Here is a 25281-nt window from a genome sequence, read left to right as displayed (position 1 = left end):
TGCCTTAACCTCCTGAGTAGCTGGGACTACCGGCACGTGCCACCACACCTGGCTAAATTTCGTATGTTTAGTAGAGACAGGGTTTTGCCCTGGTTTTCCAGGCTGATCTCGAACTCCTGGCCTCAAGTGATCCACCCACCTCGGTCTCCCAAAGTGCTGTGACATCATTACAGGCATGAGCCACCACACCTAGCGTACATTTGGGTTTTTTGTAACTGCCGCTTTCTTTCTCTTTGACCTATCCATGCAGATTAGAGGAGGCTCTTTAATCAGCACTGTGTGGCTGGCAGATGCTGATTCCGTACTTTCTAGGAAAATTGCAAAATGTAGTTGATAAGAATCAATTTCCTGTTTTTCTACCAACTCGATTGCCTTCTTCCACAGTTACCTGAAAGTGGCCCACTGAAGCATCTTTATTAGAAAATCTCTCACCCTTTGTTTTAGGAGCACATTTGGGAAAGGATGTCTCTCCCTTAGCACAGAGTACAGGCACCCAGGCTCTGCGGGGCAGTCCCTGGAGCAGACAGGGTAGACATGAGTGGGAGAGACCCTTGTCTGCCTGAGTTGGGAGAGTTTTCTTGGTCTTCTTTTTAGATTGTATTTTGAGGGAAATGTTGGGCTTTTCTAGCCTTCCTACTCAGCCTCTCCCGCTTAGGGTTTTTCTCAGCCAGTGTGACAGACTGGAAAGGATAGAAACAAGGCCTACCTGTGGTTACAGTTCTTGGCCACAGCAAGTGAAGACTTGGAGCTCTTCCAGTGGGATTCATAATGCAAAAGGCCGCCTTCATGGGAGAAGGGCCATGCATTTGGTGCAACTTTAGTGATGAGCTTAAACGAACAATTCCCGTTCTTCCTTCCAGTGAGTGTCTGGGAAGAGAGCAACCTGCAACAATGAGTGAGTGGCACATCCCCCAGCACTTGCTTTTTCCCTTGGTCCCTGTGAGCTCTGAACCTTCAGATCCTTAGAGCAGAGCCAAAGCCAGGCTCAGGTGGTCAGAAGGGCCCATTCAGGCCTGTCTCACAACGACATCTGTGTTCACTGTCATGTGCATGGGCACAAGAGGCCCTTTGTGGAGCTGAGTTGCTGTCACCAAGGCAAGAATATCTCTGCTGGAATCCTCCCTCGAAGTTCAGACCCGCTGTGTGTAGCTCAGCTGATGTTCAGTGGTTGGTGGCTAAGAATTCTGCCATCTGCAGAACTGAAAGCTGTACATCCGTTTATGAAAACCACAACATTCGGGGAATACCCTTTGTCTTTAATTTCCACATTGATGTGGTGAGCTGTGATGTGGTGAGCCGGTATGTGCCAGCTGTGCATTATTGTAACAGTGTCAGTTATGGTAGACATAAACATGTACGTTCGCATTTGAAGCTAGTCTGGCCTTGCAGATGTGCTAGAAAGCTCAGAGGACAAAGGAGGCCTCACTTCTCCAGCAGGTCCAGTTCAGATTCCCGCGCCCGCTCTCCCCCTCCAACCTGGCTGTATCAGTCACTGTAGCTGTGCAACCCAGTACCAGCTTCCCTGCTAGGATAGGGCTTGTTTTCCAGAGCACGTTTTTCAGGGTGGGGTGGGATATGAGCCTTCTACTTGATTCATTTGTGGTTTCCATTTGGTAGTAAATGAAATGTGTCAGAAGTGCAATATTATAAAGCAAGGGTTTTGTGAACCAACCCTCAGAGATTCCTTATTAGGAAAGAGGCTGGGAACAGGTGGCTGGAGTGGTTAATGATTTGGATGGGAGTGCCCTGTTCAACTGAGAAGAGTCCCCTGGAACTGTCTGGCTTCCTTTATTCTCTTCCGTGTGGATGGTGACATCTTTTTGAACATAGAAAAGCCCAAACTTGAGAGTTCTGATTGGCATAGGTGAAGTTTAGGAACAAAGCCCACAAAAAAATATACTTTTTGTTTTGGTGTATTATTAAGAAATCAAGTTGTTAAGGTGGATTGAGGACTTTTCATTACCCTCTAACTTTATTTCTGAAGAAATATAACTTAGGATGGGATTTGACTTGATTTTATTTAGAAAAATACATTTGTGTTTTTATAGCTGCAATTTTCTTTTTCTTTCTTTTTTTTTTTTTCGAGACAGACTCTCACTCTGTCGCCCAGGCTGGAGTGCGGTGGCGCGATCTCAGCTCACTGCAAGCTCTGTCTCCCGGGTTCACACCATTTTCCTGTCTCAGCCTCCTGAGTAGCTGGGACTACAGGCGCCCACTATCACGCCTGGCTAATTTATTTTGTATTTTTAGTGGAGATGGGGTTTCACCACGTTAGCTAGGATGTTCTCAATCTCCTGACCTCGTAGCTAGGATGGTCTCGATCTCCTGAACTCGTGATCCACCTGCCTCGGCCTCCCAAAGTGCTGGGATTACAGGCGTGAGCCACTGCGCCCGGTCTGTTCCAAAGTAAATTTATTGCTATATGTTTTGTGTATCTTTAAGAATTTCCTGACAGGGTGATGCCTCTGCTTGGCAACCTCACGTGGTAGAGAAATTCCCAGTCTCCTGCCCGGCCCCACCTCAGCCCTCTCCCCAGAAGCAGCCTCTTTCTACCTGCCCTGGTTCTTCTGTGGATCACATCTGTGGCCTGAATTGCATTTAGGCCTCTTCCCCTGTTTTATTCAAGATAGCTGTGTCCCAGCCATCTGAAAGCCTCCTTTGTCAAGAATTATTCCCAACCTTTTAGTTTCTTTCAAAGAGAAAACCATAAGAATCAAATTTAGACTGGAAAGTAAGGCAGAAGCAATACCTAGGTGAGTGAATCCTGCTAGTTAGGTTTCCTAAAATAGATGTAATGAAAGAAGGAAGTAAACTAATACACAATTAGAACACTTATTTATTTTTTGAGATGGAATCTTGCTCTTTTGCCCAGGCTGGAGTGCAGTAGCTTGATCTTGGCCCACTGCAACCTCTGCCTCCTGTGTTCAAGCAGTTCTCCTGCCTCAGCCTCCCAAGTAGTTGGGCTTACTGGTGCCCGCCACCACACCCAGCTAATTTTTGTATTTTCAGTAGAGACCGGGTTTTACCATTTTGGCCAGGCTTGTCTAGAACTCCTGGCCTCAGGTGATCTGCCTCAGCCTCCCAAAGTGCTAGGATTACAGGCATAAGCCACCATGTCCGGCAAATTAGAACATTTTAAAATGATCCGTTAACCATGAAATTGAATTCTGTAGTTGTCCATCTGTCCATCTATCGACCTGTGCATGCACCTGTCCATTCTTGCATGTAAGTCTCCACCCAACAGGTGTTTGTCAGCCAGGGGTGAGTGCTACAAGGGAGAGGTGCAGAGGTGCAGAGTCTGACACAGCATCAGGATGGACGGGAAGGACCAGGTCGGGGAAGCCGAGCTCTGAATACGAAAGAGGAGGTGGGTGCGCTGAGGGAACAGCATGCACAGAGACCCAGGAGGAGGACAGGGCGAAGAACCATCTAAAGCAATATGCTCCAAATCTCTCAGTGGGCAGATCTTGCTCTGAGAGTTTTAGAGAAGCTATGGATCCTTCCTGAAACGGGGCAGAGGTTGGCACATACTTCCAAAACTCTACAATAATTTCTGGAGGCATTTAGATTTCCTGATCCATGAGATATCCTAATGACTGTGTAAGTCCCAGCACCATGGTTTATGGTGTGAATGTCAAGACTCCAGTGGGGTTTGTTATATCAGCTACGACTTCACATCTCATTCATTCAGTAAAAACTGTCTTTCCAGGAGCTGCTTAGAAGTATTTAAACTAGCTAAGTGCACAGCAAAAGTGTCTGCATGTGTGTCTGCATTTTTATCTCTATTTTTTTCTAATCAGTGTACAAAGCTGCTTACAAAACGAAAATGTTTGGGGTCACTGCAGAAATGGGCAGGCTTCATTTTCCATGATCTCATAGTAACATTATGAGAGGCAAAGGTCAACTCTTTTTTTTTTTTTTTTTTTTGAGACAGAGTCTCGCTCTGTCACCAGGCTGGAGTGCAGTGGTGAGATCTCGGCTCACTGCAGCCTCTGCCTCCCGGGTCTCTAAGCGATTCTCCTGCTAGCTGGGATTACAGGCACACGCCACCACACCCAGCTAATTTTTGCAGTGTTAGAAGAGACCGCATTTCACCATGTTGGCCAGCATGGTTTCAATCTCTTGACCTTGTGATCTGCCCACCTCGGCCTCCCAAAGTGCAGGGATTATAGGCGTGAGCCAGCGCGCCTGGCCTCAAAAGTCAACTCTTGAGCGTTGGTGTGCCTGGAGTGGAGTCTGGTCTCCAGATGCCCTGCACCTGTTTGAAGGATGCTCTTTCATCCAGCTTGAGTTAGTTCCATTTTTGGAGCACTGGAGATCTGCAGTGAAGACTGAGGTTCTGATCCTTGTGAGGTCTGATGGCTGGGGCTTGCACACTCAAAGGCATCTTCTCTTGGTCAGTACCAGGGGGCTTCTGTGTTTGGGAAGCTACATTTGGCTGTCACTTATTTTAACATTCAAATACTTGTAAGCCTTTCCTTTCCTCTGCCTGCATTGTTGGGCTACTGCTGGACCTTGTGGGTTTGAGATGGGAATGGGATGTGGTCTGCCCAGGAAACTGCTATGCAGGAGCTGTATCAGCCTTGTCTTTTGCATGTGATAACTTGGTCTTCCTCAACAGCCACCTCCCCACGAGTGTCCTCCGAGCTGGAGCAAGCCCGGCCCCAGACTAGTGGAGAAGAGGAGCTTCAGCTGCAGCTGGCACTTGCCATGAGCAGAGAAGTGGCTGAGCAGGTCAGTGCCCCAGGCAGGTCTGCACTGCATTGACTGCCCATGCTCGGGGTGGAGTGTAGCTCACTGGGAGGATGATGGCAGACACAGCCCTGTCTCCAAAACATTTCAGATATGCTTGCTGAGATTGCATTTCGTGCTGCCATCAGTGTGTATCCTTGTCACCCTGTGTCCCTCCCAGTCAGGGAGGGATCCCATGCAAAGTTACATTTAGGAAAGATTTTCTAGGAAGTCATTGCCAAGGAGAGAAACCAGTTAAAAATGCTTCCCAGAAACACTTGTGCAGACACAGCCATGTCTGGGCTTTCCCTGAGTGAGCTGAGCCTGCACAGGCTCCTTGAAGGGTGGGCACAGGGATGCAGGCCTGAGGGGCAGGAGCCAGCCTAGCCCCTGCCAAGCACTTTGGTGACCTGTAGCAAGAGACTTGCAGAAAAACAAAGACTGGGAAAAAATGCTCGTGAAATGAGAGTGCTTGTGTTTCAATGACAGAAGTATGTATAGTTTTGATTTTTGTCAGGTCCCATTTTTCTCTTTTCTTTTTTCTCTTTTCTTTCTTCTCCTTTTCTTTTCTCTTCTCTCTTCTCCTTTTCTTTTTCTCTTTCTTTCTTTTTTTTTTTTTGACAGAGTCTTGCTCTGTCACCCAGGCTGGAGTACAGTGGTGCAATCTTGGCTCACTGCGACCTCCGCCTCCTGGGTTCAAGTGATTCTCATGCCTCAGCATCCCGAGTAGGGATCCCTGGGATTTCAGGCGCGTCCCACCATGCCCAGCTTATTTTTGTATTTTTAGTAGAGGTAGGGTTTCACCATGTTGGTCAGGCTGGTCTCGAACTTCTGACCTCAAGTGATCTGCCCACCTTGGCCTCCCAAAGTGCTGAGAGTACAGTCGTGGGCCACTGCGCCTGGCCCCCGTTTTTCTTTAGTAAGCATGCATTACTTTACAATAGGGAGGAGAGAAAGGAGCAATTAGAGTGGCCTTACAAATTGTCATGCCTTTGGTTGCAGTTGTCAGGGCTGTGTCCACTGACCTTTGATTAAAAAAGGTAGATGGGACCAGGGCAGCACAGGGATTCCTCTCCTCTGTTAGAAGTTGGTGTTCAGCAGCCGGGGGCGGTGGCTCAAGCCTGTAATCCCAGCACTTTGGGAGGCCGAGACGGGCGGATCACGAGGTCAGGAGATCGAGACCATCCTGGCTAACATGGTGAAACCCCATCTCTACTAAAAAATACAAAAAAAAAAAACTAGCCGGGCGAGGTGGCGGACGCCTGTAGTCCCAGCTACTTGGGAGGCTGAGGCAGGAGAATGGCGTAAACCCAGGAGGCGGAGCTTGCAGTGAGCTGAGATCCGGCCACTGCGCTCCAGCCTGGGCGACAGAGCGAGACTCTGTCTCAACAAAAAAAAAAAAAAAAAGAAGTTGGTGTTCAGCGAGGGATACTAGGGATAGGTAGATTTGAGTACAGACAGGTTTTTCCCGGCATTGTTTGTGTGTCTATAACTGGCAACATTCTAAAGCTCAGTGACAGCGGTCAGTCTCAGTTGTGGCCTCTCCTTCCCTGCAGTGGGAAACAGGCCGCCAGTAACTGCCCACGTGGATGCATGAGGCTCCATAGCCTGCAGCCCAGGAAGAAGGTGCATGGTAGCATCCACTGAGAAACACAGGGACAGACGGACAGTTTGAGCCCATTTTAGTTAATATTTATAATAAAATATAAGGGAGCAAGTTCAAACTCCTGTGCTGATCAGTAGTGGGATTGTCCCTTTGAATAGCTACTGTGTGCCAGTCTGGGTAATATCATGAGACCCTGTCTCTTAAAAACAAGAAAAGAAAAAAACACAAGGAATATATTACTTATATTTAATTATTATATTATATAAAAGCTTAGGACAACCCTGTCTTTTGCATATGGTGACTTTGCCTTAAATAAAGATAGTGAATCATTTCTGTTAGGAATCATAGAAATATGCAGCCATTTTCCGGAAGCATACACAGTGGAGGTGGAATGATATACGTGATTTTTATCTTCTTTCTAATTCCTTTTTGGGTTGTCAGATTTGTGTTTTATAAGGACACGTATTGCTTCTATAAGTAGAAAGAATTTATAAAGCCACTTTCATTTCGATAAAAAAATATTTTAGATTAAGCATTCCCTTTCCCCAGTTTGGTGGTACCTGAGCCGTAGTCTCCCTGGTGTGACCCCAAGGGGGTCAAAGTCACAGGAGTCGCAATGAGGGAGGAGCTGGGTACACACACATTTGGGATTTGAAAGTAATTGTGTTTTACAAGTAGTTTTGAAATCTTCCTTTGAAATACTACATCATACAATGTGCATTTCCTGTTTCTGGCCAGTGTGGCTTTGTTCTGTACAGTGATGTTATTACAATTACCAGTTTGCATTGTCCCTCTACAGGAAGAACGCCTCAGGCGGGGTGATGACCTCAGATTACAGATGGCCCTGGAAGAAAGCCGAAGGGACACAGTTAAAATTCCAAAAAAGAAAGAGGTAAGAGCTTGCTGGGAGGGTAGATGTTTCACCCTGTCCTGTAGTTGTTGCCTCAGTGTCCCCCACCCGACCTGCCTTGTTGGCGTGATGCACAGTGAGTTCTCCAACCTCAGCAAATAACCCTCATGCCTGTAGTGGGCGAGGGCTAGGTGAACAGGCGACTGAAAACACACCTGAACTAACCAGGAGACACTTAACGTCCCAGTGCCTCAGTCTGCTCATTTGTAAAATGAAGGTGATGATAGCGCTTGCCTCCTGCTTCTGTGGCTGTGGCAGCTGTCAAGTGAGCTACATGCCAGGGGCTGCGAAACGCTTTCCTGTGGCAGGGTGTGCCTCCAGTAGTGCTGGTTGCCTCCTCATCACTGTGCCAGGCTTCCTGCTTTGATGTAGAGGTGACGAGGACATGGCTGTGCTTTTGACAAGCTCATCATCATCCTATCAAGACCCAGACCTCTCCTCACCCCACAGGCCCCGGGGCTCCATTGGCCTCCCCTGTTACAGTGCTGCTGAGGCCTGTGGAGCCCCTGGCTCCTGACTGGATGATGGTGATGATCCCTGATGACACATGGGGTGATCTTGAGAGTAGGGAGCATGCAGGCGATCCCAGGAGGAGGGCCCTCAGGCTGGTCCTCAATAGTGGCTGGCAGGTGGGAGGGATGGCGTTTTGGAGGATGTCCACAGCCCAGGCAGAAGCCAGGGTTAGCCTGGAAAAGTCTGTGGAGCCCTGAGGTCTGTGAAGTCTGGTGGGGGGTTTGGCAAACAGTAAATAGCTTGTTGTGACTGGAGAGCTGGCCGGATGGGGAGGAAGATGGGACAGCTCAGTTTCCAAGTTCTTCTCAGCCCCTCCTAGAGGGCTTCACTGGAGAACGAGGCACGGGTGGGTGATATTTATGGCTAGTTCATGGGTATTTGCTGTAACTGTAGCATAGTAAAACCTATCTCCTTCTCTTTGTCTTAAAAGCACGGCTCTCTCCCACAGCAGACTACGCTGTTGGATTTAATGGATGCTCTCCCCAGCTCAGGCCTTGCAGCCCAGAAAGTGGAGCCCTGGGGCCCGTCGGCCTGCACTAACCAGACCAACCCCTGGGGCGGGCCAGCAGCTCCTGCGAGTACTTCAGACCCCTGGCCATCATTTGGTAAAGACCCCATTACTGGTCTCCCGTGCTTGCCTGCTGGATGGGTGAGGGGTAGGGTAGTGCTTCTTGCTGTCTCTCACCCACTTGGGTCTGGTCCATTGTGGTGGATGTCCAGGCTCCTCTAGCCCTCATCAGTTACATCCAGCTGGCCCTTGCCCTCCTCCGTGAGGATGGTGGCATGGTGCTCTCTCTTTGTTTTGAGTGGTTTTCTGCTTTGGGAGAAGGAAAGTCGACTTCACCTCAGCCTCCCACTTGCATCAGGAATACCTTGTGCCTTCTCTGGGACACGTTTCAACTCTTTCAACCTCAGCATTGCACCCAGCGCCCCAGCTGAAGGAACCATAATACACAGCGTGGAGCATCCAAATCAAGCTGCTGTAATTAGCTGGAAATTATGACGTGCTTACCGCCACTGCTGATGAAAAGGGGATACATGTGCTATAATTCTGCTTGTTACTTAAAGCAGTAGAAAATCCGTTTAATAGGCTAAATGAATATTTTAAAGTTTTGCTTAACATGAGATGTAAGAGGAATTGTGGTGGGAAGTTCAAAATGTGAGCATGACACAACTGGTTTGATATGGGCCCACGAGTTTCTTAATCACTGAGCAGGAGCATGGCCCAGCAGGCTTTGTGAAGGCTTCCTGGTCTGGTGCCCTGGGGGGCCCCTCCTGGTACACTAAACCCTACTGGGCATGGCTGACCTGTGGGCCTTTTGTTTGGGAACTTTGTATATTTTGTGGCATCTTGCCTGTATCTCCTGGAGTCTGTTTCTTTCAGAACCGTCTCGTGTTCAACTTGGTTCCTTAGATGTTTGCTAAAATGTACCAAACGACAGGCTGTGTTCTGCTGTGCACGACCCCTGAGACAACAGGTGATTATTGTCTCTGTTGTCTGTTGTCAAGGCCCTGCTCAGGAGCAGGCAGGACAGGAACACAGTGTAATAGCAGTACTCTGTAGTCCAGGCCTCGATGGAGGTTGTTTGAGAGCATGCTGGGATGAGATGAGACTTAGTACAGGAGTCCAGGGAGTGTGAGGCAAGCATTTTGGAGGAAGGCTATTTCTGTCGAGTCCCCAGGGAAGGGAAGGTGGCCAGGCACCAAGAGGCAGGGAGTTCCCTGCAGGAGACTCAGAGTGTGAGAAGCAGAGGGGTACGGAGTGGTGAAGTGGGTGCAGATGCAACCAGCCTATGTGAACCAGGAAGCAGGGGAGAAGGGCCCACATCACTCAGGGCCTACACTCAGCCTTACAAAGTGCTTGGACTTGGTCCAGAAGACACTGTCAGCCCCAAATGCCCTTTAGCATGTGGTGAGTTCTGATAGCTTGATGGTGGCCTCTGCAACCCAGGCAGGGCCTCATACCCACTTTGGCAGGAGCCCTCTGGGCCTTGGGAAAAGCCCCAGGTAAAATTGCCCACAGCGTTCATTCACTGAAGGCCAGTTCCAGGGCAGCTCAAGAGGTTGGTTCACAGGGTTTGTCACCTGTGTGTGGTACCCCCAGGGAGCCTGTGGTAAGGTTTTACCACCACACATGGGGACTGTGGTGCCCCAGGGCTGGCAGACCCTTTCAGACAGTGGCTTTGGCTTTATTTTTAAATCTGAAGAATGATTAGTCTGTGAAGTGATGGCCACTGGAAGTTATGGTTAGGATGTTTTCAGGAAAGACAGTTCATTAAACTGTTGGATAGTTATCTTAGTGCCCTGTAAAGAAAATTGTCACACCAGGAGCCAGGTGGGTTTGATAGAGTTAAATTCTGGGGAGGGGATTGGGGATCAGAGTGGTGGGAAGGAGGCTTAGTTTTCACACTTTACCTTTTTATATTGTTTGACTTGTTTACCAGGGGTAAGTTTTTTCCCAGTCAGGAGAGACAAAAATCTCGAAATATCTTTAAATGACCAAGTTATGCCCAGCCCTTCTTTTGGCTGGTGGACAGGGCTATGCCCTGGACCCAAGTGTCCTGGGCTGAGCCAAGGACCTGACCTGACCCTCTAGGAACACAGTGTAATAGCAATACGGTGTTGAGAGCACCCTGGGGTGAGACTCGGTACAGGAGTCCGGGGAGTGTGAGCGGGGGAGTCTTCCCTAATGAATGGGGGCAGCTTGGTGGGCCTGGTGGGCTGCTGCTTCACCTAGGAATGCTGCCCACGTGAATCTGCCCTCCCAAATTTTAAGAACTTGAGATAAAATTCACCATTTCAACCTTTTGTTTTTCTTTTTTGAGACAGTCTCACTGTCGCCCAGGCTGGAGTGCAGTGGCACAATCTTAGCTCATTGCAACCTTCGCCTCCCAGGTTCAAGCAATTCTCCTGCCTCATCCTCCTGAGTAGCTGGGATTACAGGCGCCCACCACCACACCTGGCTAGTTTTTAAATTTTTAGTAGAGACATGGTTTCACCATGTTGGCCGAACTGGTCTCAAACTCCTGACCTTAAGTGATCCGCCTGCCTCGGTCTCCCAAAGTGCTGGGATTACAGGCATGAGGCACCACGCCTGGCCTATTTCAACCATTTTAAAGTGGACACTTGACTGGTTTTCAGCACATTCACAATGTTGTGCAGCCACCATCAGATGTTTAATTCCAGAACATTTCCATCACCCCAGAAAGAAACCGCATACCCAGCCCCTGGCAACCACTGATGTGCTTTCTATCTCCGGGGATTCGCCTCTCTGGACATTTCGTAGAAATGGAGTCATGCGCTATGTTGGGCTTTTGTGCCTGGCTTATTTCGTTTAGCATCATGTTTTCAAGGTTCATCGATGTTACACCATGTGTCAGTCCTTCATGACTTTCTGTGGATAAGTAATATTCCATTGCATGGATATATAACACTTTGTTTAACCATTCAGCAGTTGATGGATATTTGGGCTGTTTCCACATTTTGGCTCTTATGAATCCAGTTTTTTTAAAGAACAGATAGAAACCTGGATTTTTGAAATCTATTAGTGTTTAAATGTTGGCTGTGAATTTTAAAAATTAAGAATATGGTTGGAGCTAATTAAAAGCTATCTGAGGATGGGCACATGTGGCTTGTTGACTGCCAGTTTGCCATCTCTTGCCACTTGCCCAACCTAGGACCTTCTTGGTTCTGATGCACTTGGCATTATTACCAGTGACTTGGGGAGGAGACAGGCCACTAAAGCCCAGAGACATTGTTAGTAGTTTTGGGGCAGGCTCAGTGCTTATGGCACCATGTCGTGTACTTGTCATACCATCCTGGACTGCTGCGAGGCCCTTCTGTGGCCCTGGCATGTCCTGGAAAAGTCACCACAAATTGCAATATGGAGAGAGAGCCACTCTTAAAATGTTAGCTTGTCTGCTTCCTGTCTTTTTTATGGGCATTATGTTTTTACTTAGTTGAAGGTATATTGTGTATATAATTATGTGTGTGTGTATGTGTATATTTCAATTTGTAGTGTCATGAGCATTTTTAGGCATCATTAGGAATTCTAAACAGTACCACGCTGTACCGTCATTTACTAAGCAGCCTAGTGATGTTCATAGGGGTGTTTTTGCAGTTCTAGCACTCTGCTTTCAGTAGAAAAATACATTAAAATCACAGTGATTTATTTTAATTCTGAGATTCTTGTAATTCTCAGTGGTAATGTTGACCAGCTCTGCAGGAGAATGGCCCTCTGCTAGCTCCTGCATTCACTGAAGCATGTTAGCACACCCTCTGCTTCCACATTCCATCAGCATAGCCAGCCTCAGAGCAAGAGTGTGGTATCGGATTTATTGTTTAGCATCTAGTTAAATCCAATAGTGCACATTTTCAGGGTCACCCCTCCATCCTGAGACACATTCATAAATTAGAAAGATTGGAGTCCCTTCCCATAACACTGTTAGCTGTGCCCTCTGGATGAAAGAAACACTGTTTTGAAAGCCACCATTTGTAGTGAACCCCATCATTACCAATTTTTTCCAAGCAGCACTAGGAGCAGCTTGGCCAAGTGGTCTTGGGAGGAAATGTTCAGGGCTGAAAGGAGGGAGATTGGAGCCTGCCAGGTCAGTGGGGCACTTCCTCCTCTCTTCCAGACCCACAAAGCAGCCACCTGGTCTGAGGAGGGCTCACAGCCTGCTGATTCAGAAGACCTTGGCTGGCTGGAGCCCTCTCTCTGCACTCCCGCCCACTGCCTGGGCTGGGACAGAGACTGTCTTCCGCCCTGGCAGCAGCAGGTGGTGCTGCTGGCTTGTTGGTGACCTCTGCACAGCTCAGTTCTTCTGTGACCCTCCAGTTGTGACTGCCTCCCTGTGCACATGAATATGCATCTGTGAGGCTCGGGATGAGCCAGGCTGGCGGGTGGGAGGCGACTGGGACACAGGCTCCCTGTGAATGGGCCCCACAGAGGAAGAGGCCGGAAACCGCTTGATCTTTCAAACCTTGGTTCCATCTTCGTTTCCTCTCATTCACTTGAGCTTTCAACAAGCATGTATTGATTGGGTATGTGGCATGGCCTGGACCCTGCCAAGGACGTGGAGAGGGAGAGCACAGAGAGAAGCCTTGCAGCGGATCTACTATCCATTCATAGAGGAGGAGCATGTCCAGCGCCTCCCCGAGCCAGCAAGCGTTCCCTGAGGGCACAGCTGGCCCTCAGGGAACGCTGATGACTTTGTGACTTTGTCTCCAAGTCACATTTGAAGACAGCAAGGTGCCACAGTGTGTGGCCTTCCACGACTCCCCTGCACACAGCAAAGAAGGTCACACTGGCCATGGGACTGTGTATGTGTCTGGGAGGCTTTGCCCATTTGTATAGTCTGAATTTAGCCCAGCAGTTTGTGGTGTCCTGTACACACATGGGTCCCCAGTGTCACTTGCAGAATGCAAGCTGCACAGAGCCCACCCGCGCCAAACAGCTTGTCCATGATTACTTGGATGATTTGGAGGTGGTCAGGGTTTGATCCAAGCATATACTTGACTCTGTGTTCAAAGCTATCTGAGCTGTGACCAACTTTGTCTATGCAGGCTATAAGAGTAAGAGGTTCTTGACTGGGCACGGTGGCTCACGCCCGCAATCCCAGTATTTTGGGAGGCTGAGGCGGGTGGATCATGAGGTCAAGAGATAAAGACCATCCTCGACCAACATGGTGAAACCCCATCTCTACTAAAAATACAAAAATTAGCTGGGTGTGGTGGTACGCACTTGTAATCCCAGCTACTTGGGAGGCTGAGGCAGGAGAATCGCTTGAACCTGGGAAGTGGAGATTGCGGTGAGCTGAGATCGTGCCATTGCACTCCTGCCTGGGCGACAGAGCAAGATTCTGTCTCAAAAAAAAAAAAAGAGAAAAAAGAGTCTTTCTCAGCCAAAACTTGTTAGTTTCAACATTGGGCATGATACAGTTGCTGAGTTTTAAGATTCTTAGCAGTGCTTTTGTTTGTTATTTTAATAGCAGATTCTAAAGGGGAAGCAGGGCCCATAAGAGCTAACTGGAGGTGTCAGAAGAGTCTCTGGAATAGTTTCAGGTGGCATTCCACTGGAGTGTGTGGTTCTCACGTGGAAGCCTGGTCCGTGAGTCCTGGATGGTGGGTCAGCGTGCTGCTGGCTCATGGAGAGTGCTTCAGAACCCATGCAGTGGAGACATTGCACATGTTGCAGAGCTCACAGTAGAAAGAATTCTTCCAGAAATGTTGGCCGGGCATGGTGACTCACGCCTGTAATCACAGCACTTTAGGAGGCCAGGTTTGGCAGAAATGAGGCCAAGAGTTTGAGACCTTGGCCAATGTGCTGAAACCCTGTCTCTACTAAAAATACAAAAAATTTGCCAGGTGGGGTGGTGCATGCCTGTAATCCCAGCTACTTGGGAGACTGAGGCATGAGAATCACCTGAACCCGGGAGGCAGAGGTTACAGTGAGCCAAGACCACGCCACTGCATTCCAGCCTGGGCAACAGTGAGACCCTGTCTCAAAAAAAAAAAAAAAAAAAAAAAGTTTTTCCAGAAATGCTAAAATGCCTTGTGTTAACTCTTAAAGATATAAACCTATTAGTTTAAACGGTGTCTAGAACCTCACTGTCTGAGAGTACGTCTAGATGGAAGGACAGATTCTACTTTAAAAAAAAAATTTTTTTTTTTGAGACGGAGTCTCGTTCTGTCACCCAGGCTGGAGTGCAGTGGTGCAGTCTTGGCTCACTGCAACCTCTGCCTCCCAGGTTCAAGCGATTCTCCTGCCTCAGCCTCAGCCTCCCGAGTAGCTGAGATTACGGGCGTGTACCACTATGCCCAGCTAATTCTTTTGTATTTTTAGTAGAGACAGGGTTTCACCATATTGGCCAGGCTGGTCTCGAACTCCTGACCTTGTGATCCACCCGTCTCAGCCTCCCCAAGTGTTGAGATTACAGGCGTGAGCCACCGTGCCTGGGGACAGATTCTACTTTTGTAGGCAGCCTGGGTGTGCAGCGGCTGAAGTCAGAAAGGCAAAGCCTGAGGGACTTGGGGCTCGGAGCAGAGCTCAGAGACTCCTCTCTGGTGAGGGCCTCTGTAGGGGCTCAGGCATCCTGGATTCCCTTAAATGCCTAATCTTTATATTGTGTCTCATTGTCTGCCTGGCAAACTCTTACGTATTTTTGAAATCATGGCTCAGACATCCCTACTCGGGGATGTGGTCACCCTCTCCTCAGGCCTGCCTTTTACCCTGTCTCTCGCCATTGATGGCTGCCTGTGACCTGCATACTGGCTGTAGTGGCTGTCTGTTTATCTCGGAGGGACCATCCTGGGGCCAGGCCTGGGGACTGCTGACCAAATGTTGTTTGGATAGAACAAGGTGACTGTGGGAGGCCAGAGCTTGTCTCCACCACCCATGTGCCCACTCAGGCCTGTGAGTCTGAGCTGGGCCCTCAGATGGGGCCTCACTTGTGGGGAGGGCTTGGTGAGAGGTCTGGGTGCACCCAGAGCTCAGTGTTTCTTATGCATCCTGGCTGCCCATTTGAGTCATCTCAGGAGCTTCTAAAAACCCAAATGCTTGGGCCCACCCCAGAATCTGTGTGTATGAAAAGGACAGCATCAGTATTTTACTAAAATCCCTAAGAGCTTCTCAAGAAGAGCCATGGTTGAGAACCACTAGTCTGGTGCCCCCTGGCCCAGAGTGCCTGAATACCACTCAGTCTAAGACACTTGAGATCTCCATGTCTTAGATCATCAGGATGGAGATTATGGGCCACTCTAATCTGGTTGTGTTTCTGAGCCCCTGAAGTGGACATTTATCCAGAACCTGTTAGAAGTGGTCACTGAACTCCAGTGTGCAGAAATGCAGATAAACTGCAAAGTCCCTGCCAGCCTGAGGTCCTGTGGTTCCCTTGATCCTTGTGACCTCTCTTCAATCCCTAGTTAGTGGTGGAGCGCACCCTCCGTGTGTCAGGCTTGGTTCTCAGGGACAGGGAGCAAAGCAGACCCAGCCCGTGTTCTCATGGAGCACATGCTTTGGCAAGGGGGATAGATGCAGTCTTACATGCACACAAGTGGCATGAATGCCCTGAGAAGGGTTTTGAGCTGGTTTAGAGTGGGAACTGCATGGCAGGCTGGCATGGAGGCTGCAGGGTGGGGGCCGGGCCTTCCCAGCAAGTGCCCCCCACACAGTGTGTCAGGGGAGCCAGTTTGGTCAGGATGCCCTCAGCTTGACCCAGTGGCTAGGAGGTGACCACCAAGACTCAGACCCCCTTTGCTCTGCTGTTCACCTCAGAAGCTCAAGCCTTTGCTCTGGCAAGTACAGTGGCTGCCTCGGGTGCCCACCTCATAGTCCCGGTTAATACAGCCTGGGGGATAGAGAGCAGATTTCTCTGTAGCTCCAATACCATTTCTGGGATTTGGGGATGGGGGATTGGAGTTGGGGACACTTTGCAGATTGACTTTAACCAGTGAGAACCCTTCTCCGTTGCTCTGTCCCTTTCAAGACTGACTGGAAGTGGGTGAAGGGAGAATTCTTCCAAGGAGAACCAGGGCATCCTTGCAGGAGAAAGCAAGAGTGGGGTCTGGAAGTAACTGTGGCATGTCCCCTGACAGAGGCAAGTGGGAAGGGATAGTAGCTGGGGAGTGGGATAGTGTGAAGGGGAGACGATGCACGGTCAGGGCTGCAGGGGAAGCGAGGCTCCAGTCTGTGTCCTCCAGGCACAGCTGGGCTGCTGAGCATAGGCAGTGAGGAAGGGATGTTGACTCCCCCAGGCTCCACAGGGGCCTGAATCAGCCTCGCACCGAGCCTCAGGCCTCCCGTGTCCTCTATGTTGTGTCATGGCAGTCCTGAAGTCACGCCACAGCTCTTGAGCTTGCAATCAGCTCTCTCCCTGATTCATCGTTTCCACCGTACCACTTACCTCCAGCTGGGACAGAGAGCTGAGGACCCACAAGGTGTCCTGTTGCAGGGGGTTAGAGTGAGGGCTTCTCTCTACAGTGTGATTCCAGCAGGGAGCAGGTTCAGCTTCCTGATAGCCCCTTCCCCATGTCGAGCAGAGGTGGACCTGGCAAGCAAGGGCAGCTTCAGTCCCGGAGGAGGGCGATCTGCATGAGATGCTGAAAGACGAGGAGTGAAGTGTCAGAAGGAGCTTCTGGATAGAAACAGTTATTTCTGGAGCCTCTAGAAGGTTGTGGGTTCTGGGGCAGCAGCAGGAGAAGCCCTAAGTCCAAACAGGAGTGGACAGGCCACAAGGAAACGAAAGGCACTAGTGTCCATGGGATGTTGGGAATGAAGCTTGCAGATTGACGTCTGCTTTGGCCTGGCATGGCCCCTGTCGCCGGGGCAAGCTTGGGAAGGAGTGAAGGCAGCACTCTCCTCTCCTTCCCTGTGTTGCTACAGCTAGCCAGTAGCTGATCCTGGCCAAAAGTGAAAAAGGCCACCAAGATAGTGGCTGGTGGGCCGGGTGCAGTGGCTCATGCCTGTAAGACCAGCCTGGGCAACATAGGGAGACCCCATCTTTACAAAAAATAAAAAATCAGCCAAGCATGGTGGTGTGTGCCTGTGGTCCCAGCTACTTGGAAGGCTGAAGTGGGAGGATCACTTGAGCCTAGGAGGTTGAAGCTGCAGTGAGCTGTGATTGCACTACTGCACTCTAGCCTGGGTGACAGAGCAATAACCTGTCTCTAAAAAAAAAAAAAGAAAAGAAAAAAGAAAAAGATAGTGACTGGTATGGCTTCATAGTCCCTTCCTAAGACTATTCAGCATTTCAGAGACTAGAAGGCATGAAGCTACATGTAGAATGGCTAGCAGTTGGTTCATCTTTTTGAAAGCCAAGGAGTCTCCTCTTCACCTGTCCATCCTTGAGCAGTAGAGCTGGGGCTTTTAAGAGAAGCGTTTATAGGAATGAGAGTGGGAATGAGGAGAGAGACTAGTTGTCTCGGAGGCTCAGGGGAGCATTCCCTAGTCTTCTGAGATTAACACATCGCTGACACCTGCTGCTGCCTTTCTGTAAGCCTCAGATCTCAGCCAGGCTGTCAAAAGCTTGCTGGGTGCCACCCTCATGTCTGATGCCAGGGCTGAAGGTAGCCCTCACCCCAGGGAGTTTACAGTCCATGAGAGACTTGTAGTTAAATAATAATTATGGTGCTGTATGATAAATGATCTAAAAGAAAGTCAAGGGGAGGATTCCAGAGGAGTCAGAGAAGGCAGGAAGAGAAAATACGAGGGCCGGAGAGGCCCAGAAGGTGCCAGGCATTTGGGAAGCAGTTGGGAATCAGTGTGGCTGGGGGTAAACATGAGAGCAGAGTGAGGATATCTAACATGTATCTGTTTGGAGTTCCAGAAGAGCTAATATTTGAAAAATGAATGAGGATTTTCAAGAATTTTGGAAAGATGCTACTTCTCAGATCCAGGAAGCCTGGTGAATCCTAAGCAAGATAAATCAAAGAAATCCCCACCAAGACATATCATCAGGAAACTGCAGAACGACAGAGGAAGAAAATACCTTAAATAAACCTACAGAGAACAGGCCATTCATTACAAAAAAATGGCAACTAAATGGATAGCTAACTTCTTGACAGCAACAGTAGATGTCTGAGTGGCATAGAGTCGTCAGTGTGCTACAAGAAAAACAGTCAACCTGGAAAGCCATTGCTAGCAAAATCATCTTTCTTCCAAGAATTGATAATTTTTTTAAAAAAGAGATTTTGCCGGGTGTGGTGGCTCACGCCTGTAATCCCAGCTCTCAGGGAGGCAGAGGCGGGAGGATAGCTTGAGCCCAGGAGTTCAAGACCTGCCTGGGTAATACAGCGAGACCCCGTTCTCCACAAAAAGGAAAAAAAAAAACAACAAAAAAAAGAGATTTTAAGAGATTTTAAGTTTGCAAACAACAATAGCAACAAAAACTGCCAACCCCCAGAATTATGTATTCAGTGAAGGTGTTCTTGAAGAATAAAGGCGAAAGGATGACATCTGGTAATAAAACACTAAGAGAAATCGTTGCCAGCACATCTGTACCACAGAAATGCTAAAAGAAGTTCTTCAGGCTGATAGGAGAGAAAACCGGATGGAAACTCAGATCTTCAGGACAGAATGAAGAGCGTCGGAAATGGGAAATAATGTGGGGGAACATTTCAGAAGTAATAAGGATATAAGAAAATTTGAGCAGCATAGGCCACAAGCTTGTGAATTTGTTGTTCCTAGCAATTGGAGAATACACATCCTTTGTAGTCACATGCAGAATACTGGAAAAAATTGATGATGTCCTAGACAGAAAAGCTAGTCTCAACAAATTTCAAAAAATTGGTATCACATATAACAGAATTTCTGATCACAGTAAAAAATCAGTTAACAAAAGGATAAGTAGAAAAACTTCATACATCTAAAATTTTAAGAACACTTCTAAATTATTGAGTCACAGAAAAAATTATGAAAATCAGATATATTTAAAACCAAATTAGGCCGGGCGCGGTGGCTCAAGCCTGTAATCCCAGCACTTTGGGAGGCCGAGACGGGCGGATCACGAGGTCAGGAGATCAAGACCATCCTGGCTAACACGGTGAAACCCCGTCTCTACTAAAAAATACAAAAAACTAGCCGGGTGAGGTGGCGGGCGCCTGTGGTCCCAGCTACTGGGAGGCTGAGGCAGGAGAATGGCGTGAACCCGGGAGGCGGAGCTTGCAGTGAGCTGAGAACCGGCCACTGCACTCCAGCCCGGGCCACAGAGCGAGACTCCGTCTCAAAAAAAAAAAAAAAAAAACCAAATTAAATATATATTATATACACACACACACACACACACATATATATTTTATTTTAGAGACGGAGTTTTGCTCTTGTTGCCCAGGCTGGAGTGCGATGGTGCTATCTTGGCTCACCGCAACCTCTGTCTCCTGGGTTTAAGCAATTCTCCTGCCTCAGGTTCCTGAGTAGCTGGGATTACAGGCATGCGCCACCACACCCAGCTAATTTTGTATTTTTAGTTGAGATGAGGTTTCCCAATGTTGATCAGGCTGTTCTCGGAACTCCCAACCTTAGGTGATCCACCCGCCTCGGCCTCCCAAAGTGCTGGGATTACAGGTGTGAGCCACTGCGCCTGGCCAGTAATATATTTTTACATAAGAATTTGTGGGACAACTGAAGCAATAGTAAAATAAATTTATAGCTTTAAATGTTCACATTAGTAAAGAAGAAAGATACAATGAGGTTAGAATAGCATTACATTGACATAAAAGGAAATTATAAGGATATAGAAATTAATGAAAAGAACATAAAATACATAATAGTATCCATAAAGACAAGTCAGTAATTGAAAAGAGTAATAGACAAATTTCTGGCAAGCAATTTTTTAAAGAGAAAGGGCACAAATAGCATTAGGAATGAAACAGCGTAACTGGCAGCACGCTCAGGATTTCATGTCAGGCGAGAGGCTGGCTCTTTGATCAGCTCTGTGCTTAAAAATCCAAACCCTTAGATAAAATGGATAAAATTAAAAAGGAAACAGCAAAACTAACTGAAGAAAACCTATAAATAGAAATTTGTAATCATGGAAGGTATGGAGTCAGTATTTTAAAATCCTCCCCTTCTGCAAATCCATCCAGAGGGCTTTGCTGGTAAATAGTAACAACATTCAAGAAACAATCCCACCTTCACACAACTCCTTTAGGGCACAGGAAAATAGAGAATATTCCTACTCATTGTATAAGACTAGCATAAGCCTAACGGCAACACCAGACAAGGGCAGTGCAGTGTGAGAACAAACATTTCAGGCCAGTCTGGTTATGAGTATAGATGCAGAAATCTTAAGGAAAGAAACAATTACAAAACCCAAGCCAGGGAAATATTTTAAAAGTTGTAGTACCTTATGAAGAACTTTGTTTGCAAGAACCAACTCATTAGAAAACTTACAAATGTACCACATGAACGGATTAAAACAAAAAATTTGGTTATCTTAAGAGGCAGAGACCATTTGATAAAATTCATTAGCCATTCATTTCCAAATTCTAGCAAACTTGGAATAATAGGGAACTTCCATAACCTGATAAAGGGCTTCTGAAAGGAAGAAAGCCTATAACTAACACTGAACTTAATGGTAAAATATTGAAAATTGATCCTGTAACATCAAGAGCAAGACAAGGATACCGACTACCAGCACTTCTATTTGATGGTGTAACTGGGGATCCTAGCCAGTGCAGTAAGACAAGAAAAAGAAAAAGTATAAAGGAATAGAAAGACACTAAACAGTCATCATTTGCAGGTGATGGGATTGTACATAGAATAGTTTAGCAAGATTGTTGGGTGTAAATGAGTATACAGTTGTTTCTGTGCATAAAAATAGATTATGAAAAGTTTAAAAGATACTAGTTCCTAGGAATAATACTTAGTTCCTAGGAATAAATCTTACAAAAGTCGTACAAATCTCTATGGGAAATAAAGGGTAAAAATTAAAAAGATTAAATTCCACCAAAAGATACTAAAACTTAAGTAAATGCAGAGATACCATGTGGTCTTGGTTTGGAAAACTCGCTATTCTAATAACGCTTCTCCCCAAATTGATCTGGGATGCAATGCAATTCTGGCCAAAATCCCAAAAATATTTAATTTTTCTTGTTTCTTAACTTTGTGTGTGTGTGTGTGTGTGTGTGTGTGACAGAGTCTCGCTCTGTCGCCCAGGCTGGAGTGCAGTGGCACGATCTCTACTCGCTGTAAGCTCTGCCACCTCCCGGGTTCACGCCATTCTCCTGCCTCAGCCTCCCTAGAAGCTGGGACTATAGGTGCCCGCCACCACGCCCAGCTAATTTTTTTGTGTTTTTAGTAGAGACGGGGTTTCACCGTGTTCTCCAGGATGGTCTCGATCTCCTGACCTTGGGATCCGCCCGCCTTGGCTTCCCAAAGTGCTGGGATTACAGACATGAGCCACTGCACCTGGCCCCTTACACATTCTTAATTATCCTTACAAACACTGATGAGAATTCTTGATATCTGATACAGCAAATCACAATCTTGTTTTGGCTATTCTTGGCCCTCTGCTCTGCTGTAGTCATCTTAAAATCATCAAGTTAAAAAACCAAAGTTGGCCGAGGCTGAGGCAGGAGAATGGTGTGAACCTGGGAGGCAGAACTTGCAGTGAGCCGAGATCACGCCACTGCACTCCAGCCTGGGCAACAGAGCAAGACTCTGTCTCAAAAAAAAAAAAAAGAAGTGCAAGGATGGAAATAAATAAATGTAGGGAGCCCAGTAATAAGCCCACGAAGACTTGACTTACGACAAGAGGAGGCCCTGCATACCATGACATGAGGAGTGGATGGACTCTAGTCCATGCTGCCGGGATGAGTCAAGAAGAAAGTAACCATAAGGGACAGTCGGTAAAAAACTCAAATCGGCACCTCATAGGAGAGGAATCATGAGTGACGCATGAGTAAATGAAAAGATGCACAGCCTCATTAAAGAACAGAGAAATGCAAATCAAAACCACAATCAAATAACTTTTCAGCCCACCAGATTGGCACACGTGGGAAAGTAAGCTAATACTAAGCATCAGAGAGGTTATGAGACAACAACTGGGGCAGCAAGACTGGTACCCACTGCTGGACAGAACATAAACTTGTGCCACCATGTGGAAATACTTGTAGCATTCCTCAGTGAAGGCAGAGGTACCCATGACCCAGCAACTTGTGTATACATGTGAACAAGAACAAGCAGCAAAACCAAATGAGTATCCTTCAACAGAGGAATCATGACTTTTTTCTTCATAGAATGGAACAAAACAAATCCCAGCTCCACCTCAACACAGATGACTCTCAAAATGTGGAGTGAACAAAGCCAGCCACAAAGGAATGTGTACAGTATGCTTCTATTCATATACAGTTCGGAAAATAGGGACCTGGCATGGTGGCTCACACCTGTAATCCTAGCATTTTGGAAGACTGAGGCAGCAGGATCGCTTGAGCCCAGGAGTTTGAGACCAGACTGGGCAACACAGTGATACCCCATCATGACAAAAATTAGAAAAAAAATTTGCTGGGCGTGGTGACATGCCTGTAGACCCAGCTACTTGGGAGGCGGCGGTGGGAGGATCACTTGAGCATGGGAGGTGGAGGCGCAGTGAGATGGAGGCACAGTGAACTGTGATTGTGCCACTGCACTCTGGCCTGGGTGACAGAGTGAGACCCTATCTGATAAATAAATGAAAACACACACATACATATACATAATATACACGTGTGGTATGTATGTATTCAGAAAATAGGCACAACTAACTAAAGGTATTCCTACAAGATAAACTAGAAGGAAAAGCAAGAGAAAGCCTAACAGTTCACAATGATTGGGGTAGGAATGTCATTGGGGAGGCACTTTCTGGTCCCTGTGAGGCAGCAGTGGTCTCTGAACACTTGCTGTGCTCCACAAGAAGGAAGGGGATGTGGGTTTTATTTTATGTGTATTCATATATACACAAATCTATCTACACATAAATGAAAGATGCACATCACAGCACTGACACTTAACATTAGATGCCCTCAGATGTTTTAGAGTCTCTTTTGTGTGTGTGTTCTTTTTTTTTTTTGGTAGGTTTTTTAAATAATTTTTTTCTCTGTTCTTTTTTGTAAAGCCAGTTGTGACCCACTAAATTGATTTTGTCGCTCCCTGTTTGAAAGTGTTTTATTGCTTAAGTTGAGTGGTAAGTACGTAGCTGTTTGTTTTATTCCTTTTTATACAGGACTCATCCATTTTATGTACGCTTCTGTCAGAAAGCAGAAACCACTCAAAGCACATGGGGAGAGGATGCCTCTGTGCCTCTAGAGAGCCTGGGCTGAGCTGGGAGGGCTGCCTGGGGTCCCTTGTCTGGGGAGGGAGCCTGGATTCTGTGGGGAGATAGGTTTGTTTCAGATAGTCCATTGAAGTGGGGTTGAGCTCAGGAGCCCTTTGCAAGCCCCCTGTATGGTGGGGAGCTTAGAGAAGACCTCTTTCAGCTGCTTCCTCTGCTCAGTACTGGAGAACAGGGAGTGGCTATCCTGGGACATCCTGGCCTAGCATGCTCTCTTCCCAGGGTTGTTGGCCTTGGGCCCCACCTGTGTCCCTCTTTGCTGGCATGGGACAGTACCCTTTTGATGGCTGTCTCTCCTGGCACAGGGCACAGACCCTGGTGTGGCCGGCAGTATCCTTTTCCCTCCTCACCCCAGCTGCCCAGACCCTCTGCAGGCATTTCTGAGACCTGACCTTGCCTTCCAACAGGTACCAAGCCAGCTGCCTCTATTGACCCATGGGGGGTGCCCACTGGAGCCAGCACACAGTCTGTCCCCAAGAACTCGGACCCCTGGGCAGCTTCACAGCAGCCTGCCTCCAGTGCCGGGAAAACAGCTTCTGACGCATGGGGTGCAGTCTCCACCACCAAGCCCGTGTCTGCCTCTGGTGAGCCCCTCACTCACCCATCTTTCTGCCTGGCCTCTGAGAGCCCCTGGGCCCTGCAGCCGCTCCTGGCTCCTAGGCGTCAGCCCTGTTACTTTGCTTGCATTTGCTCCCCTCCTCCCCCTTAACCTTTGTTCCTGATCCCCAGATCCCAGGCACCCCAGTGTGACAGTGAGTGAGTGCGAGCGAGTTCCCGGGTTTTGTGCACTGGTACCTCGCTCCAAATTGAGGGGGCTTCTGATGGGGTGTTGAGAGAGGAGACTGCCCTGGGCCCACAGCCTGTAGGTCCTGTCCTCACCCCTGGGGGACTGGGCAGGCTGGCCTCTGGGCAGTCCTGGTGCCTTCCTACAGACCCTCATCCAAGCAACCAGACCCAGCTTGATGCACCTCCACCACTGCCAGCACCCCTTTCCCTTTTGAGGTGGGGGTGGTAGAAGCACTAGCAGGTGGGCATCCCACACCCTGTCATGGGAGGCCGGGCTCCCTATCTTCCCTCCCAGCGCACTGGTGACCCGATCCTGTCTTGCCTCTTTGGCTCTCAGAATTCTCCATGAGGCAGGGTAAGCGGGGAGAGGCCCCTGTTGCCAGCCCATCCTGAGGGTGTGCACTGGACAGTGGAGTTGCCACGAAGTCCTGTGAGGTGCTCCCAGTCACTGGCCTCTATGTCCACCCAGGGTCCTTTGAGCTCTTCAGTAATCTGAATGGTACAATTAAAGACGACTTTTCTGAATTTGACAACCTTCGGACTTCAAAAAGAACAGGTATGTACAGGTGATGGTGGTTTCTGTAATCCTCTGTGCATTTGACCAGCTCAGTTATTGCAGAAATAATAGTTTTCAAAACCCTTCAACTTTCTGCATGTTCTTTGTATTTTGATCTTGGGAGCCTGAAGCTTCTCATTCTAAGAATTCGTACATCAATAGTTAAAAATCACAAGGTGGAGTCCCCCAGGACTGTGTCTCCAGGTTAGGAAGCCCCAAGACTTCGTGCAGATACCACAGCCCCAGCCTCCCCAGCTCACAGTGAGCCTCACGTCCGGCCTGATCCAGCATTTCCATTCACCTTCCTCCTGCTAACTTCCACTCCTCAGAGGGCCTCCTTTTCCCAGACAGCAACCTTTGGGCATCAGTGGGG

At 48.0% G+C, this 25281-nt stretch overlaps 1 protein-coding gene across 5 annotated transcripts in view; it reads left to right on the top strand.

Moving 5' to 3' along the window:
• The window catches only part of EPN2 (epsin 2), a 99382-nt gene that overhangs the window by 67397 nt on the left and 6704 nt on the right, over positions 1-25281 (top strand). For 4 of the 5 annotated variants that reach the window (XM_010361163.2, XM_010361165.2, XM_010361164.2 and 1 more), the window contains 5 exons: positions 4622-4734; positions 7137-7229; positions 8191-8365; positions 23974-24150; positions 24822-24908. In XM_010361163.2, coding sequence (XP_010359465.2) covers positions 4622-4734; positions 7137-7229; positions 8191-8365; positions 23974-24150; positions 24822-24908 — 645 coding nt within the window. Of the gene's footprint in view, positions 1-3348; positions 3368-4621; positions 4735-7136; positions 7230-8190; positions 8366-23973; positions 24151-24821; positions 24909-25281 lie in introns of those variants that run through there. The other variant, XM_010361166.2, reaches the window with a different exon arrangement.

This window comes from Rhinopithecus roxellana, chromosome 19, assembly GCF_007565055.1.
Source record: "Rhinopithecus roxellana isolate Shanxi Qingling chromosome 19, ASM756505v1, whole genome shotgun sequence".
Classification (NCBI taxonomy): domain Eukaryota; kingdom Metazoa; phylum Chordata; class Mammalia; order Primates; family Cercopithecidae; genus Rhinopithecus; species Rhinopithecus roxellana.
The sequence above is the reverse complement of the archived record's forward strand: the minus strand, read 5'-3'. Positions and strand labels throughout refer to the sequence as shown.